General features: G+C 38.5%; 1 protein-coding gene across 1 annotated transcript in view; it reads left to right on the top strand.

Moving 5' to 3' along the window:
- mtor (mechanistic target of rapamycin (serine/threonine kinase)) overlaps nucleotides 1-16006 on the top strand; it is a 122879-nt gene that overhangs the window by 75960 nt on the left and 30913 nt on the right. Inside the window, exons 31-35 of the mRNA XM_015377824.1 lie at nucleotides 36-153; nucleotides 5019-5096; nucleotides 6503-6610; nucleotides 10458-10583; nucleotides 11231-11362. Of these exons, the coding sequence (XP_015233310.1) occupies nucleotides 36-153; nucleotides 5019-5096; nucleotides 6503-6610; nucleotides 10458-10583; nucleotides 11231-11362 (562 nt within the window). The remainder of the gene's footprint in view (nucleotides 1-35; nucleotides 154-5018; nucleotides 5097-6502; nucleotides 6611-10457; nucleotides 10584-11230; nucleotides 11363-16006) is intronic.

Genomic DNA, 16006 nt, shown 5'->3' with positions numbered 1-16006 from the left:
CATCCATCCATCCATCCATCCATCTCTGTCTCTCCAGGTCACTGGGATAGCATGGAGGAGTACACCTGTATGATCCCAAGAGACACACACGATGGTGCCTTCTATAGAGCCGTTTTAGCCCTCCATCAGGACCTCTTCTCATTGGCCCAGCAGGTGGGTGACATCATGTGAACAGGATGTACTTTAAAGCTATTATTTCTGGAAGTGTTCTCATAAAAATGTGTGCATTTTGGAAATCTATGTGGACTTCAAAGCTTGTGGAAATGTGTTTCATCTTTATGACTAATATTATTATTACCATTTTATTGGCCATGCTGCTGCCCGGAGAGGCTTGAACTCTCACCATCAGCTCCTACGTTTGGATAGTATTAATAAAACGCTTTTGTTTATTCTTTCCCCTCCTTTTCCGTGTGGCTCGTTATGTAATCGTAAACCATTACAGCATTCAGCTGCTACTGCATGTGACTCCCCTCGTGTGCTTTTTAACAAGGTCTGATGGAGGTTAGACAGTTTTTTTTTTTCTTTCCAATTTGACAAAGGTTAGGGATTGTAGATGAGCTCAGACTCCCCAGAGCTGCATGTGTTTAAAATGGATGGCGGCACACCCAACAAGCACGCTTCGGGAGGCGACAACAGTAAACAGTTGCTCATCCAATTACCCTGTCCTTGTCCTCCCAGCCCTCTCTTCAACTCTAAGCCCTGGAGATTTGCTTTCCGTTCCCCCCTCCTTCATCACAGCAGATCTCTCCCTCTAATTTCGTGATTACGTCCAGGTGTGGCTTGTAGTATTCTGAATCTGCTTAATGCCAAAAGAATAGCTGCAGCCGACATAAAAGAGCATAGGCTTGAAATGCATATAGAGCAAAGAGTTGGGGCTTAAACGTCACCGTGAGCAGTTTAGTTTTCCGGATGCAGCATTTAATCCTCACACACAGAGGTTCCTTTTATTCAGATGGCTGCTACTTTTCGTGTCTTTGCATCCCTGACATCCAAACATGTCCTCCATGGGTGTTGGTGGGAAATTGATCTTGGGTTGACGTCTGTTTGACATAAAGTGCCCCTTGAATGCTTTCATGTTTCGTCATATTAAAACAACAAACTGTAATGGATTTTATTTGGTTTACGTTTCAGAGAGAACACAGCTGTACATAACAGCTTAATGCAGGGAAATTAAATTTCAAGATCAGTTAAAAGGGGACTGAAAATGTAAACCAGCTTGTTTAAAAAAAAAAAAAAAAAAATGTCTGTCCTACTCCCCGATGATGCACTCCTCTGTGTTGTTTGTTTCCCAAGATTATAATAAGTTACACTGAAATTACTGCCTGGAAGGTTAAAAATGTGAAAAGTGTCATGCCTTTCCATCACACTATATTTTCAGTGTCTTCTCAGAGGGCTGCATGTTGATGCTATAAAATTTATGGAGAACACAGGTCTCCAATTGTGAGTTCAATTGTAAAACTGTTGGTTATTATATTTAAAAAGCCACTTTTGTCCCTAACCCCTTCTGTCTTTATGCCTCTAATGATAAAGTTACATCATAGAACACTAAGCTTATGTAAATACTGGGCCTTTATATAAAGGAACAGAAGATTTGGTTAGATGCTGTTTTGTGCTCCCCTCAGAAGCCAGACACTGCATTTATCGGGAGTCGTCTGGACTGCACATTTCCAGCTCGGCCTCAGCTCAGTAATTCGGGAGTAAACAGGACTATAACTGCGTGGAGACCATAAAGAAGCAGCCTCATTGTCACCTCGTATCAAGCCCTCTCCCCTAACCCCACCTCTTGTTATGCATGCCTCAGGAGGTGTTTTGGCATGCCATCCCTCCTTTCCATCCCCGTGAAAAAATAATTGGTGGGAGTTGGTCTGAAACAGCTGTGTGCCCTGGCCCCTGAGAGCTTCCTCAGTTTTTCTCCTTTATTTTCTTCACCCGATAATAACAGCTCCCAACAGCTTCGGCCGTTAAGGCCCAAAAAAAGTTTTATCACTGATGTTTGTGTCCTTATTTGTCCCTTTTTGCTTATCTCCACCACTTCTTTCCCCCAGGAGCCATTTTTCTTTCCGCTCCACAGTGTACTCATTGGTGATGGGCTGTTTGCAGTATCAGTAGATGTGAATGAGTGCATTATTACCAGAAAATGACTCAGAATACACTGCTACAGCAAAACATCCTGTGCTAACTGACGGTTGGGCCCTAAATATGTTTTTCTCAGTGACAATGTTTTTTTTCTTCTTTTTTCATTTTCAGTTTGTCACCTTCTACCTCGCCTCTCTTCAGCTTTCAATGTGTGAACATTTTAGACAGCTTTCTGCAGTCCATTTGTCATCCAGCCTGTGCTTATATAACTTCTGAATGGTTGTTCTCAGCACTTCATCTAACTCTCCTTATAAAAGATTTGGCTGTGCGCTAAACAAGCAGGCTTTCAGGTTTTGTTTCACAAATATCTTAATGCTGACAAACTTTTTGGCTTTTAAGGACATGGGCATCAAGTAATGACATACCTCCGTTTATTGGTTCAAAACGTTTTATTTCCAGGCAAGAATCCAAATTTCAGAAGGTTTTAAAGGAGAAATGTTCAGGAAAAGCTAATCTGGAATCATGTTGTTCATTCTGGGGTCATGCTTTTTCAAAGAAATACAAGCTTTTTGTTTCACTAAAATATTTTGAATGTTGGAGTTTAATTATTTATTACTTAGGACAAAAATCTTCTCGGTAGTTTAAGGAAAGGATTTTAGCCACCCAGTAAGAAGAAACAGAAGTTAGGTATGAGCTTTCCACACTTCTTTTATGAACTACTTTTTTTTTGTGTGATTTCTCTTGTGCTGGGTTCTAAATGCAAAATGAAATTACGCAACTAAGATTAATTAAAATAATAAGAATTAAAATTGGTTCTTATCAATCTAAACACAAAAGATAGTAAGAATATCTGATATCGTTCATAACTAATTAAGGAGAAAACATTTTGTAGTAATGTTGAAAATGTGATTCCCAGATAGGTAACTAGTCTTTATTGATTTATGCTAAATTCACACTGTAAGCAGCAGGAGCAGCAAAAATGCGTGTGCTGCTTATTTTCTGACGTTTGTACAAGTTTAGTTTTGACATGCAGCTGAAGCATCTTTGCTGCTCTAGTTCTGCGGTCGAAAAGTGGGTCTGATGCGCGTCGGGCGGAGCTACCCTATCCTTTCTTTGCCCATGACAATGGCTGCTATATATACTGTGATCAGTGGATAAAAATTAGTTTTAATATGTTTTAAGTGAAAAAGTCCACCTGAAAACTTCCTCTTTGCAGTCTGTTCATCCAGATTACGATCCTGCCTTCAATATTATTTTGCTGTCGGAGTTACTCAGACCCCTGTACACCGGCGGTGCGCTGTTATTAGGAATCCTGTTCAACAGCAGCCTCTGGCCCGGTTTCCTCTTCACGGTTTTACTCTAATGTTCTCGGCGGCTAGAATTTGATGTTGGTGTTTCTCATTTACATAATCCAAACTGCAGGCATCAGGATGATATAATCGAACATGTTTTGCGGGCAGATTTTGGCATTTTAAGTTAATTTAGGCGTTAATAAACTGTTTCAGAGGAGTGATCATAGCGCTCTGCATCAGAAGTACTGTGTCTGTCTCCCTGACAGCTCCCAGCTTTCTGATTGGTTGATGTGGTGGGTCGAGCAGCAAAAGTAAAACTTCTCCAACTCCAGCAGATGCTGCTTCTGAAGCGCGTTGCGCACGTGAGATGCTCAGAAGTTCATGAGGTGCTGCTTTGCCTACTCAGACGCGCTGCAGGACCTTTTACTGCGCCAAGATGCGCGTCAACCATTGACTATGCATGTAAACTAGCTGCTTCTGCTGCCTCTGCTGCTTGCAGTGTGAACGTAGCATGACTCTTTTTTGAAGAAAAATTTTAACCTTTTTGATAATATGGTTTTTACTCTTTAAAGTAATCAAACTGTTTAAATAATCACCAAACAGTATTTGATATGTATTAGTATTGGAAGTAATTGTTGACTTGTCCTCTGCATAAAAAGAGACTTTGGTAGGTTTAAATGTTTTCAAAACATTGCGGGCTTTTGATACCTTAATCAAAGTAGGAGTCTAAGTAGACGACCCTGTTGTGCACCTTCTTAATCAAAAGGTTTTGGTCTTATACTGAGGCACTTGGGAATAGATATAGGTACTTCAGGAAACTTAACAAAAACCTGATCTATTTTTTAGTTTATTAGTTTCAAGACAAAGATACATAAACTGGTCAAAGGCCTGAAAATACCATTAGTCAAGATGTTGGGATATTGGTCTGTAAGAATGAGTTGGATCAGAATATATGTTGAAGTGAAGCTCAAGGTTTTTTAACTTGTATTGAAAAAACAATGTGATCCAGAAAATTTGTTTGGACTTTAAGGCAATGATTGCAAGAGTGTTATCTTCTTTTTGACCTTTCCAAGTTTTAATAGGAACATCATTTGTGAAAGGTTTCCAAGTTTGAAGACGTTTTGCTTCCCATCCAGGAAGCTTTTCCAATTCAAAATGTCAGACATAGTGTTGAGTTTAAAGCTTTATAGAGTGGACCAAAAACTAAGCCTTGTTTTGGCTTAGAAAACATTCAAATTAAACCGGACGAACAGGTCCGCCCCTTTGGAATGGGGGGTTATTTGAGTTCTTTCTCAGCCTGTAATACCAGATACCTGTCTATGTTTCTGAAAGGGGGATTGTTTGCCTGGCTGAAACAGGCAGTGTTTGGGTTCCCTCGATGGGGGTGGGGATTGCGATGATAGCGGGAAAGAATTCCTTTGAATTAACAGTTTGAGTTGAAAAAGCTTCCTGAAGGGGAAGTGAAACGTCTTCAAACTTGAAAATAAAGTCCAGTGGATTCTTTTTTAACTTGACTGAGAATCTTCACCAGCATTAGTGAAAGTTTGTCCTTAACTGCATTTTTTTCTGATTTAAGATTGTAAGGTTAATACACTGTATGAAATTCACACAATATAACGTATATGTTTTTATTTTATTTTTTAAATATAGTGTATTGACAAAGCAAGAGACCTTCTGGATGCTGAGCTGACAGCCATGGCTGGAGAGAGCTACAGTCGAGCCTATGGGGTAAGTGTTTGCCAGAGATGGAGGCAAAAGAAGAAGATCTTTAGCAATAAATTCTTTCATCCTTTGGTTTTGGTATCTCACTGTGGGACATGCCTCCAGCATTGTCTCCAGAATGTCTGTAACATTACGCCAGTCATGACTGGCCAACGATAGGGACATCTGCCACTAGGGGAGGGACTTCCTCCTGGTATAAGAACCCGACATTTCCCTGGTGTTCCTCAGTCTAACATCTCTTCTCGCTCCTAAAAGCATACTCGGACAGCTAATAAAGCAAGTATTGAGCTAGCTTAACTGTTCACAGAGCGAGCAAACAACTCGTTCGCCGATAGCTGCTCAGTGTCGTTATTCTGCTGTTCTGAATCCTTCTTTTCCAATGCTGGTCTGCCACCAAACAGCTGCAGTTGCAATTAGTAATGAAACTAGCTGCTTTTTAATTTACGAAGCTTACAAAGAAGCCTGAACTTGTACTCATCATGGACAAGGTCCGGCCACCTGCTAGAGCCTGCATATGTGGCGATCTCATAGCTGGGGTAGATACCCACTCGTTCTTCTCTTGGTGTCTAGGGCTACAACATGCCCAAAACAGAGTAGCCTCGCCGACTAGCCCAGTGCGCAGCTCTCCCTGAAATCCTGTCGACTAAATGAGTCAATAAAGTTTGTCTTAAACCCGCGTTTCCACTAAGTTAAAAAGGTTCATCCTGTTTGGGTATGTTTGTTTAACAATACTTTAGATTATCTGTTAAGAATAAATAACAGGTCTTATAATGAGAACCTTTAGATCCTTTTATGAGTCATTTATATACTGCAGCTGATCTTCTTAACCAATTGTCATCAGTCATCTCTGCTGGAGACTATATTGTTTCTAAAACCGGTGTAGGTACCAGATCTGCTCGGTTGGTCAGATCTGTTTGGGCCCTGCACATGCCAGGGACGTTATGCTACATGATTGGCTGACAACCCTGTAAAACATTGTGGTTGCCCAGACAATGATAATAACATCATGCAGCGTCCGTTAGCCTCCCTAATGACCGATGACGTTTTACCTGATCGATAAAAAAGCTGAAAAAAAAGTGTTTATGGTGAACAAAGTAACTGCAAGGCCATGTATCAAGGGGGAGAGCTAGGTAGCTCTGTGGCTAGTTGTGCTCAGTAGCTAACAGGTTAGCCTCTTTTTGCTTGGTCAGTTAGCCACATTAAGCTACACTACTTTTAACTTTGTGTCAACAACCGTTCGTTTTCCACAAGAAGAATAACTGTTTTATTTGTCTAAAACTTGTTGATTTTCCTTTCATACATTGCAGATGAGACACGTGTCTTTATCTGCACAATATGAAAGTTGCAACTTGAGTAATTTGTGTAGCTTGAGTGTAAAGAAGAAGAAGATAATGTGTTTGTTTGCTTCTCAGGCCATGGTGTCCTGCCAGATGCTGTCTGAGCTGGAGGAAGTGATCCAATACAAACTGGTGCCAGAGAGGAGAGACATCATCAGGGAAACGTGGTGGGAGAGGCTTCAGGTAACTACCGCACATGATGCACAGAAAACACGCATACACACTCACGTGTGCAAAAGCAGACATGCAATGTGAAGCAGATGTTGGGAAAGCTACTGATACTAATGAAAAACATCCACTCTGCGGGCATGTCGAGACACACAGCAGTATCTCAGAGGTTGATCCATTCTCAGTCTGTTTTCTGGGCTGATTTGTTTCCAAATGATGTTTCTATAAATAACAAATCAGTGGGAGCCATGAATCCTACACTGCTTGGTGAAGAGCTGTCTGTCTCCCTGCCACACAATCAGCAGCTTTTAATATATTTAGCAGGATCAGTTCTGTGTGGCGCTTGGTTATCAGGATTTACTCCCATTTTTCTGAAAACAATTCAATTTATTTAAAATGACACTCTGTAACTTCTGATCCAAGTATTAACTTGATTGGAAGTGTTAATTGACCTCTCACCAGCTACTTCCCCAAAATATCCAATGTCCAGTCGCACATCATAGCAACATTTACTATGTGAGCAGGCCCGACAATAATTGACCCCAAGCAAGACGGTGTAGCGGCGCTCCGAGGGCATTTTAAAATCAGATACTCGTCACGGTTGGTTGAGGTTTTGAGGACTCAAATGCAGAAGTTGAGGCAGAGATGAGTTTCGTAGATTTAATGAAGTAATCACAGGCAACTGAGGCAGAAATCCATAAATCCAACATAAAAATACAGAAAAAAACAGAACCTTGGAGACTTCAGGGAAAACATACATGAGGAGCCATGAAAAGACGAGGAACCAGCATTGAGGAACTGCACGGGTAGAGTATATATAGGAGACAGAACAACGACAGGACTATTGAGCTGATTGGGAGCAGGTGTGAACTGAGGTGTCTAGAAAGGAGCTAGAGAAAAGGAGACCAACTCAAGACTGCAACAGAGGGCAATCAAGAAATACCTAAGAACTCAAATACATTCAGAAAACACCACAAAATACGAATTACCAATTAAACTAGAAAAACATGGATCAAAGTGAAACTGTAAACTTAAAAGAAAACTTAAACAGAACCAAAACTGTGACAATATTAGATACCCTACGAGAATATCTGGATGGTTTTTTTTTTTCCGTTCCCAAAGCTGAAAACACAACGCGAGCGGTGCCTCCAATGGATTAAGCAATGTGGACCGCCCACTTCCAGTTAAATGTGTCAAACGTAACTAAGCATAAGGCATTAATACCGTAAATTCTCTAATATAGGCCCGGGCCTTTATTTCACTCAAGTGCATCGCGGTCCAGGCCTTTATTGGATAGAGGCCAGTATTAGAGATAGGCCTCTATTGCTATTTGAGCAAAACAGACTACCAGTGGAATGAATAAAAATGAGATTTTGTGTCTATTTGAACCTATAAAACACTAGGTTCATTTATTGAAAAAGTACAGTTACCATGTCTCGCTTGGTTTGAAGTAAAAAAAATAATAAAAATCCTCCAATTCTGTTCAATTCTCCTCCTCAGTTTCCTCCTCCTCTTCATCTCTCCCTTTATTCTCCTCATCACTCGCGCTGCTCCTCATGTTCTGCTGCGTGTCTGTTCTCTTCCTCGCGCAGACGGGCAGCAGCAGGGCTTGTCGTTCAGCTGCGCAGGGCTGTGGTACTTGTATGTTACTACCACAAGTATAATGTTGAGGTATGCCCAGAAAAAACGTTTATAGCCCCGGCCTGTATTAGAGACCGGCCATTATTTACCTCCTCTGACAGCAAGACCGGCCATTATTAGAGTCCCGGCCGCTATTGGAATACAGGCCAATATTAGAGAATTTACGGTATATCCATTTTATTTAATTGTATTATCTTTTATGCATCTTTTAAGCCAATGCAGTTTGTTGTTTGTGAATTCTTTTAATCAACAATGGAAGGAAAACATTCTGAATCTGATTCTGAAAATGGCTTTCCTCAAAAAAAAAAAAAGAAAGTTTAGTTTTGAATGGCTTTGAAGCCCATATAGGTTTAACTAGCTAACTCTTTTCCCATATATTTTAACAAAACAGCTGCTGACAGTTGACGATATTAGACCATATGAAATGAAAGAAAACTATAACCGGCAGTTCAAGAGCATGACTTGTCCACAAGGGTGTGCTGTTTACAGTAGAGGTACAGGCAATGGGGTTTTTCGGATTTCGCTTGAGACCAGTAAGCATTAGCTTCGAAAGAAGTCGTGTCTCGTTCATTGCTTAGATTTATATAATGAATATATCTCCACTACATACTGTAACCCTCTTTGCCTCGATCTGAAGGACATGGCAGAGGTATTGCTCAAAACGTGATCACTGACCTGCACAGGTTAACTTCTTCCCATCAATCTTCTGCACTATTGATGCTCACTAAAGAAAAACAAAAAACACCTATGTTACTTAAGAGCTTCTGATCCGTTGCTGAATTTTTCATGTGACTCAGAGTTGAGTTTTACAGCAGTTTGAGCTCTGCTTAAACAAAACAGCTTATTTAGCAACAGCTGTTGGCAACAAATCAGACACAGCTTTTACCTGATCAGCCATATTTTTGGTTCTTTGATGTATGATTTAAGCTATAGGTGGGTATTTAGCCATTTATTATTTATAAGTAATTTCATGACATCAATCTGGTGCTCCAAAGGGGTTTGCTATCACAATCCAAAAGACTGTTTCATCACCTCTTGGCAACAGGGATTATATTCTTTATATTTGAGAAATCAGTTGCTCTCTAAATATTATTTTGTATCAGAATTTATTATTATTTGATTTAATGATTATTAGAATTACCTCCATCTTCATGGCTTGGAACCTCATCTTTCTTTTTCAGCCTGTCTCAAACTTCCTGAAGAAAATGTGATCATATAAAAGGCGCTAGAAAATAATCACCTCTTATATGCAATCTTTGAAGATCAGGCTTTTTATATGGAAAAAAAACTACTCACCACCTTGCACCCACAGCCCCAGCATAAAGCATGGTGAAGGTGGGATGATGCAGTGGGAAGGATTTAATTGGTCGTTAGATGGATTTCAATGCAGAGCAGCCCAGACAGAAAATCAGTTTGAGGCAGCAGAAAACCTTAAAAAGTTCCCCTTTCAGGAGGATCATAACCCCAAACAACCGGTCACCTACCGCCAGTTCAAACCACTGTGTTAGAATGGACTAGTCATATAGTAAGACTTAGAAGTTGATGCTATTTTCCACTTCCTATTAAGGCATCACTTTTGTTGGTCATCACTTAAACTTTTTTCTAGTCACGGAAGAGGAACTCATTCAGTTTCTCTCCCCTACTGTGTTTGTACGTTATTACCGTAAAATGTGCAGCCAATGAGCCTCATTCAAACAGGAACTGGGTCACATTCATGGATTTGTGGATCCCAGAAGGTGGTTTTATGTTTGTCTTCCTGTCTGTATTTTCAGCTGCATTGAAGGCACTGTGGGGATGTTTTAACGAGTTTAGGCTGATATAAATTAGGTTTGAATGAAACGTTTTCCAAAAAGAAGAGTCACCTTCCTGTTTCAGCCTGGCTATTAGTCCACTGTTAATATTTCCTTAAACTTTTAAAGACACATAAACCATATGCAGAATGTTATACATCATGTTCAACCATTACTTCTAAGTAACTCCTGTTCTCTAACCTTGCAGCCCAGCCATATATTGTGATAATTGAGGGGTTGTTTCATAGAAGTGCAGTTGACTTTTTTAAAATGATTTACCAAAGTAGTTTCATTTAAATATATGCTGAAATATTTCTGTGTGAGAAACAGGGTCATGAATATGGATATTACTCTCCTTTCAGTGAATTTTGTAGTTTTAAAGCACAACAAATCAATAATGAGTGCTTTTGTGTTTTTTTCCTTTTCTTCAGGGTTGTCAGCGTATCGTAGAAGATTGGCAGAGAATCCTGATGGTCCGATCTCTGGTCATCAGCCCCCATGAGGATATGAGGACTTGGCTAAAATACGCCAGCCTTTGTGGAAAGAGCTTACGCCTGGTCGGTGCTTTCACATATTTATTCAAGCTCTTCTGAATTCTGTTAATTATCATAGTTTGACAATCAGGAGAAATAGGTTTCTAGCTTTATTTAACAGGAAATTATATTATGGCTCAAAAGTGAAGCACAGCCATAGATTCATCTTCAATTAAGTCCTTTCTAAGCTCCTGGTAATTAAAGGAGTGAAGCACCATCAGTCACGCTGTTTGGAAACTTGAAACTGCAGATATTCCTAGTGAAAGCAGAGTATTTGCTCCGTATTAAACCTCTCTGGTATTCCAATAAGTTTGAGAAGATGAAAGAATGCCTTGTTAAATTTGACCACACACGTTTAGAACCCAGCATCACTCAGTGTGCTGGAATTGGTAAAGGGAAACATGCATTACATCACCAGTAAAAATGACTATGTGGGATTTTTGTGATTTAAAAAAAAAAAGAATAACCTTAACGATTTTATGTAATTCAGTAAAATTTTATTTCCATACTCTTTTTTTTATTCTTCGTTTTGCTTTGAAAAATTCTTTATTTTGAAGCTCAATATTTTTTCTCTATATATTTTTTTCTAATAAAACAAAAAAAGCTCTCTTCAATTTATTTGTAAGGAAATTTCATTCAAATTGTGCTTCATCTGCTTTATATCCTTTAAGGCACTTGCCCACAAGACTCTGGTGCTCCTGTTGGGTGTTGACCCCTCCAAACAACTGGACCACCCGCTTCCTACGACCCACCCGCATGTTACTTACGCTTACATGAAGTATATGTGGAAGAGTAACCGCAAGGTAGGAAAACAGCCCTTTTTTTTATTTTAATGTATTTTTACTGGTTTTAACGGAATATGCCTGATAACTAATACTCGAAATAGATGGTGCATAACAAATAAATACATAGAGATAAAAAGAAGATATCCGCTACCTAGAGTTTTGTGATTTTAATATCAGCTGTTGATATGTCTGGTAATCACTTCTGTTGGAAAACATTTGCTCTCCTCAGTAAAAGAAGGGAGCTTTAAGCTCTCCTGGAGAGATGAAGGTATTAAGCTTTTAATATTCTCTATAAGTGACCAGATTGAGTGAAAAAAGAAGAGCTCTGTCTAGTTCTAAAAAAGTCTTGGCACTCAAAGAGTTGCTAGTTTAAGCACCAGAAATCCTGCAAATAGTGTCGTTTAACAGGAGAACGGTTACCTCAGCAAAGCTTTATCATGATATACAGCGGTGCTGTTGTCTTCCACTGCTTAAAGGGAGCCAAGAAACCAGGATATGAAATACACAGTGATGTGTTATATGCAATTAATCTGTACCAAAAATGCATCCAGAAGATAAACAGAGAAGATCAGTATTGGGGAAAACTCATTAGGTAATATGTTACGGTAACAATGTTTTTTTTTCCAGTAACTAGCCCTGTAACTAATTAGATACTAAAAGTCAGTAACGCATTACTTATTGCTGGGCTTTAGATCGATTCGTTATTCGTTACCATGTATTAATGAGGACTACAGTTTCCTGGTGTGAGCAGAAGATGGTGACGCATGCAGCAGCTATGCTTAACTTCACCATGAACACAGAGGAGAGACCATGGCGCAGATCCACTGATTCAGTGACAGTGTTCCTGCAGTAAAGCGCTCATTGAAGCCTTAATATTGTTGTGATTTGCTGATTATGTGCGGGAACAGAGACTTTATAAACATCGGTTAGAAGCTGGAGTTTCAAGAGGCTCCTCGCATCATCTTTACCCTGACTGCTTTAATCAAAAATGCTCTTTACTTTCTCATGGCTATGGTGATTTTACTAGCATTCAAAAATCCTGGGATCATACATTCCTGCTAGGGTTTTTTTTTTCTGGAATAGTGTATCCCGTGTTTAATTCTATTGAATATATATTTTGTTTTTGTTAAGTTAATTGAAAAGCATTGTTTTTCAGCTTCTTACCTATTCTATAGCCAATTAAAGGCAGTAAATGCACCAAAAAAGAATATATATATATATTTCTCTTTTACTATAAACAAGAAACGTCATCACATCTACATTAAACCTTAAATTGTTAAACCAGAACACCAAAAGTGCAGATTAGTTTTTAATTTTTTCAGAGGTGTATTTATTTAATTTATGAATTCATAACATACACCTTATATTCTATAATTGAACCACTGTTTTGGAAAAGTAACAAATTATGTACTTTTTTTATGTAACTTGCCAAACACTGGAGAAGAACCCATAAGACAGGGGTTACCAATAAAAAACCAGCAGGGTCCAAATAAAGAAAATCAACAATCGGTAAAGGTCTGGAGACATTTTTTATTATAATCTGTTACTTTAAACAGAATTTAACAATGAAATAAAATTCACAAACACATGTCACCTTAAGGCACAGTTCACAAGATCACACAGTCAGATGATTCAAAGTAAGGTGTTTATGCATCCATTTTATACACAGACTTAAAAAAAAAAAAAATAAATAAATAAATATATATATATATAGAATTTTTTCCATTTTAAAATCTAAATTGTTTTTTAAGTAGAGTTCTTTCTTTCTTTTTTCTGGCTTAATGAGAGCAGTGGGCTTTATGCTGCCCTGCAAGGCTTTAAACATGTTCATAGTGGAGAATCCTGCTTCACAGCAGCAGGTTGAGCCAAACATACTCAAAATGTGCAGGGTCACCTTTGAGCACACCATTTCACTTTTCTTTCACCAGTTCACCACAGTTCTTCCAACAGTCCACACTTTCTCTGCTCTCTTTTTCTCTTCATCTTCTCCTTCTTTCCCATCACCCGGCTTGCCACAGGTTTCCCTGCTGTGTCTAAAAGTAGCAGCAGCAGCAACCCAGACTGACAGCAGCTCATTGGATCATTTGTATCAAGTGTAGCCTGGTGCCGGACGCTCTACCATATTAAGGATCTGCCATAAGGGATTTAGATGATGTCAGCATAAAGTCAGAAACCATAAAAATTAAAACTTAACAAGGCCTATAAAGTAAGGGAGGCCAAAGTGCTAAATTAAATATCAATATTATCAGATTGATTGGGCCCAACTTGATAATCTCTTGATAAGCCATCGTTCCGGACTCAAAGTACCAGCGTTGTAGAAACATATAAAAAAAATAAAAATAAACAAACCAAAAACCCCCAAAAATGTTTTTGTTTACCTTAAAAACAGTGACGTATAGAATTGCTTGCAGCAGCCTCAGTAAAGTTTGAAGCCTGTCGACTTTCTATCATTTTAGTACCGCAAACTCCGTTAAGTATGTTATTGTCTGCATGAAGGAGCACTTTACCTTGAAACATGGCTCATGTTAATAAACATAAAAAAGGAGATGGGCTTCAAATTGCGCCCTGTGGGATTCCTTTTAAAAACCTTTGAAAACCAGACTTATTTTTGTTTATAAAAAAACTAATAGAAAGGTAGAAAGGAAAATAAAAGCCAAACCTGTAAAACCATATGTAGAAGATTTTGCTTTTTATTTTATTTAACCTCAAAAGAAACCATTTTATTTTATTGTTTTTCAAAAGCTGTATTTTTAAAGTTAAAAGAAGAATCTAGTTTTGATAAAGAATCATTAAACAGCAGAACAGGAGCTAAAATAATGTGAGGAGTGTTTAAACATGTGCAGCTATTTGGCTCCTCCAACTAAATCATCATGTTTCTTATAGATGCAGAATAACCATCTCTCCTCCAATTAAAATAAACAAAAAGTACCAATTTAAAAGCAATCACTGGGTCTCTGGGTAATTCATGTAATAGTCGATTCATTCAGCCAGCTGGGAGGTATTTTTTTCTTCACTAAAGCTGGTGAAACTTTCCCAAACAGTTCCAAACATTAATCATAGCTGTGAAGATTACATAAGTTACTGGTTCACTTCATAGAAGAAAAAAAAATTGTTTAGCACATATCAAAGGGGAAAATAATGTTATAAACAATAATTACTCATTTTATTGTCAACGTTTTCTGTTTAAAATTCTGGATTTGTATTACAAACAATTCAAAGTTTTGGTTTATATAATGTAAATCAGTTGATCTAAAGCTGCGCTTCCTAACCTCCAGCTGCAACAGTTATTTTTATTCTTCATTCCATAAAAAGTCTGGAGGCAGCTGGTCCAGTTTAGGAACCCTAATCTATTACTACCATGCTGTTTTAAATGCTGTTTGAATCTTTTTTTGATGAAACAAGCAAAACTAGATAAACTTCCCCATACAGGAAATCATCCTCAGCATAAAATGAAACTGTTGCATCATAGTTTTCACATTATCCTTTGATATTCTGTATTTTTATTGATATCTCGGTAACTAAGGTAGCAGCGGATGAGGCAAGAACAGATGCTGTTTGGCCGCCACACACACCAGCTCTCGTATACACACCCCCAGTCACTCACAAATACACCCACATTTACTGCCTGCTGCAGTGCTGTGCGTCCAGTTTGAGACTGAGGGTCTCATTAGAGGGGCTTAGGTAAGTGTGAGTGCTGCTGCTCCCACAACCAGCTGTGCTGCTAAACACAGATACCAAAAACTGATATAAGCACAATAAATAAAAAAAACTGCGTGTGAAATTAGAGGATACATTAGCTTTGTCACTTAGCATTTAATCTTGTTTTTGATTGAAGATGAGCAGCAACAGCATTAGAGATTTTTTCTTATATATATATATATATATATATATACACACACACACACACACATATATATATATATATATATATATACATATATATATATATATATACGTGTGTGTGTATCAATTCAAGTTCAGTTCAGTTTATTTCTATAGCGCCTATAAATCGATTTCTAGGAAATGAGATCGATTTGTATTATAGTGACACGAGAGACGTTCACATGCAAATGCAAATACCCTGTAGTTGTTACAGATAACGCTGCACATATGGTTTGTGCAGTGGAGATAATGCAGCTCATGCATGTCTGCTGTGTCCCCGCTGTGTCACGTCTGCTTGCTTGAGTAAGGCTTCACTTTTTCACTTTTCACAAAAAAGTTTGCGCTTTTGAGAAAATTTTGTTCTCAAGTTTAAACTGTGCGATTTACAAGTTTGCACTTTGTGTTTAATGTGACAGGAAAAAAATAAAATAAATGAGTATTTTGAAACAGTTGAACCACTTTCTTTCTAAAAACAGATCGAAACGAAATGAATCGATTTAGAACTGTATGAATCAAAATCGAATCGATTCAGGATTTTGGCGAAAATACCCAGCCCTATTAGCGCCACTTCACAACACATGTCATCTCAAGGCACTTTACAGTTCACCAGATCACACAGTCAAATTGATTCAAAGTTTCTTATCTAAGGAAAAACAACTGATTGCATCGACTCATTGACTCAAAGGCAATCCCTCAAACTAAGCATGCTTGTAGTGACAGTGAAGAGGAAAAACTCCCTTTTAACGCATGGAAACATTCTGCAGAACCAGACTCAGTGTG

Source organism: Cyprinodon variegatus, unplaced genomic scaffold (genome assembly GCF_000732505.1).
Source record: "Cyprinodon variegatus isolate N-32 unplaced genomic scaffold, C_variegatus-1.0 Scaffold159, whole genome shotgun sequence".
Taxonomy (NCBI): domain Eukaryota; kingdom Metazoa; phylum Chordata; class Actinopteri; order Cyprinodontiformes; family Cyprinodontidae; genus Cyprinodon; species Cyprinodon variegatus.
This window is presented reverse-complemented; position numbering and strand designations above follow the sequence as displayed.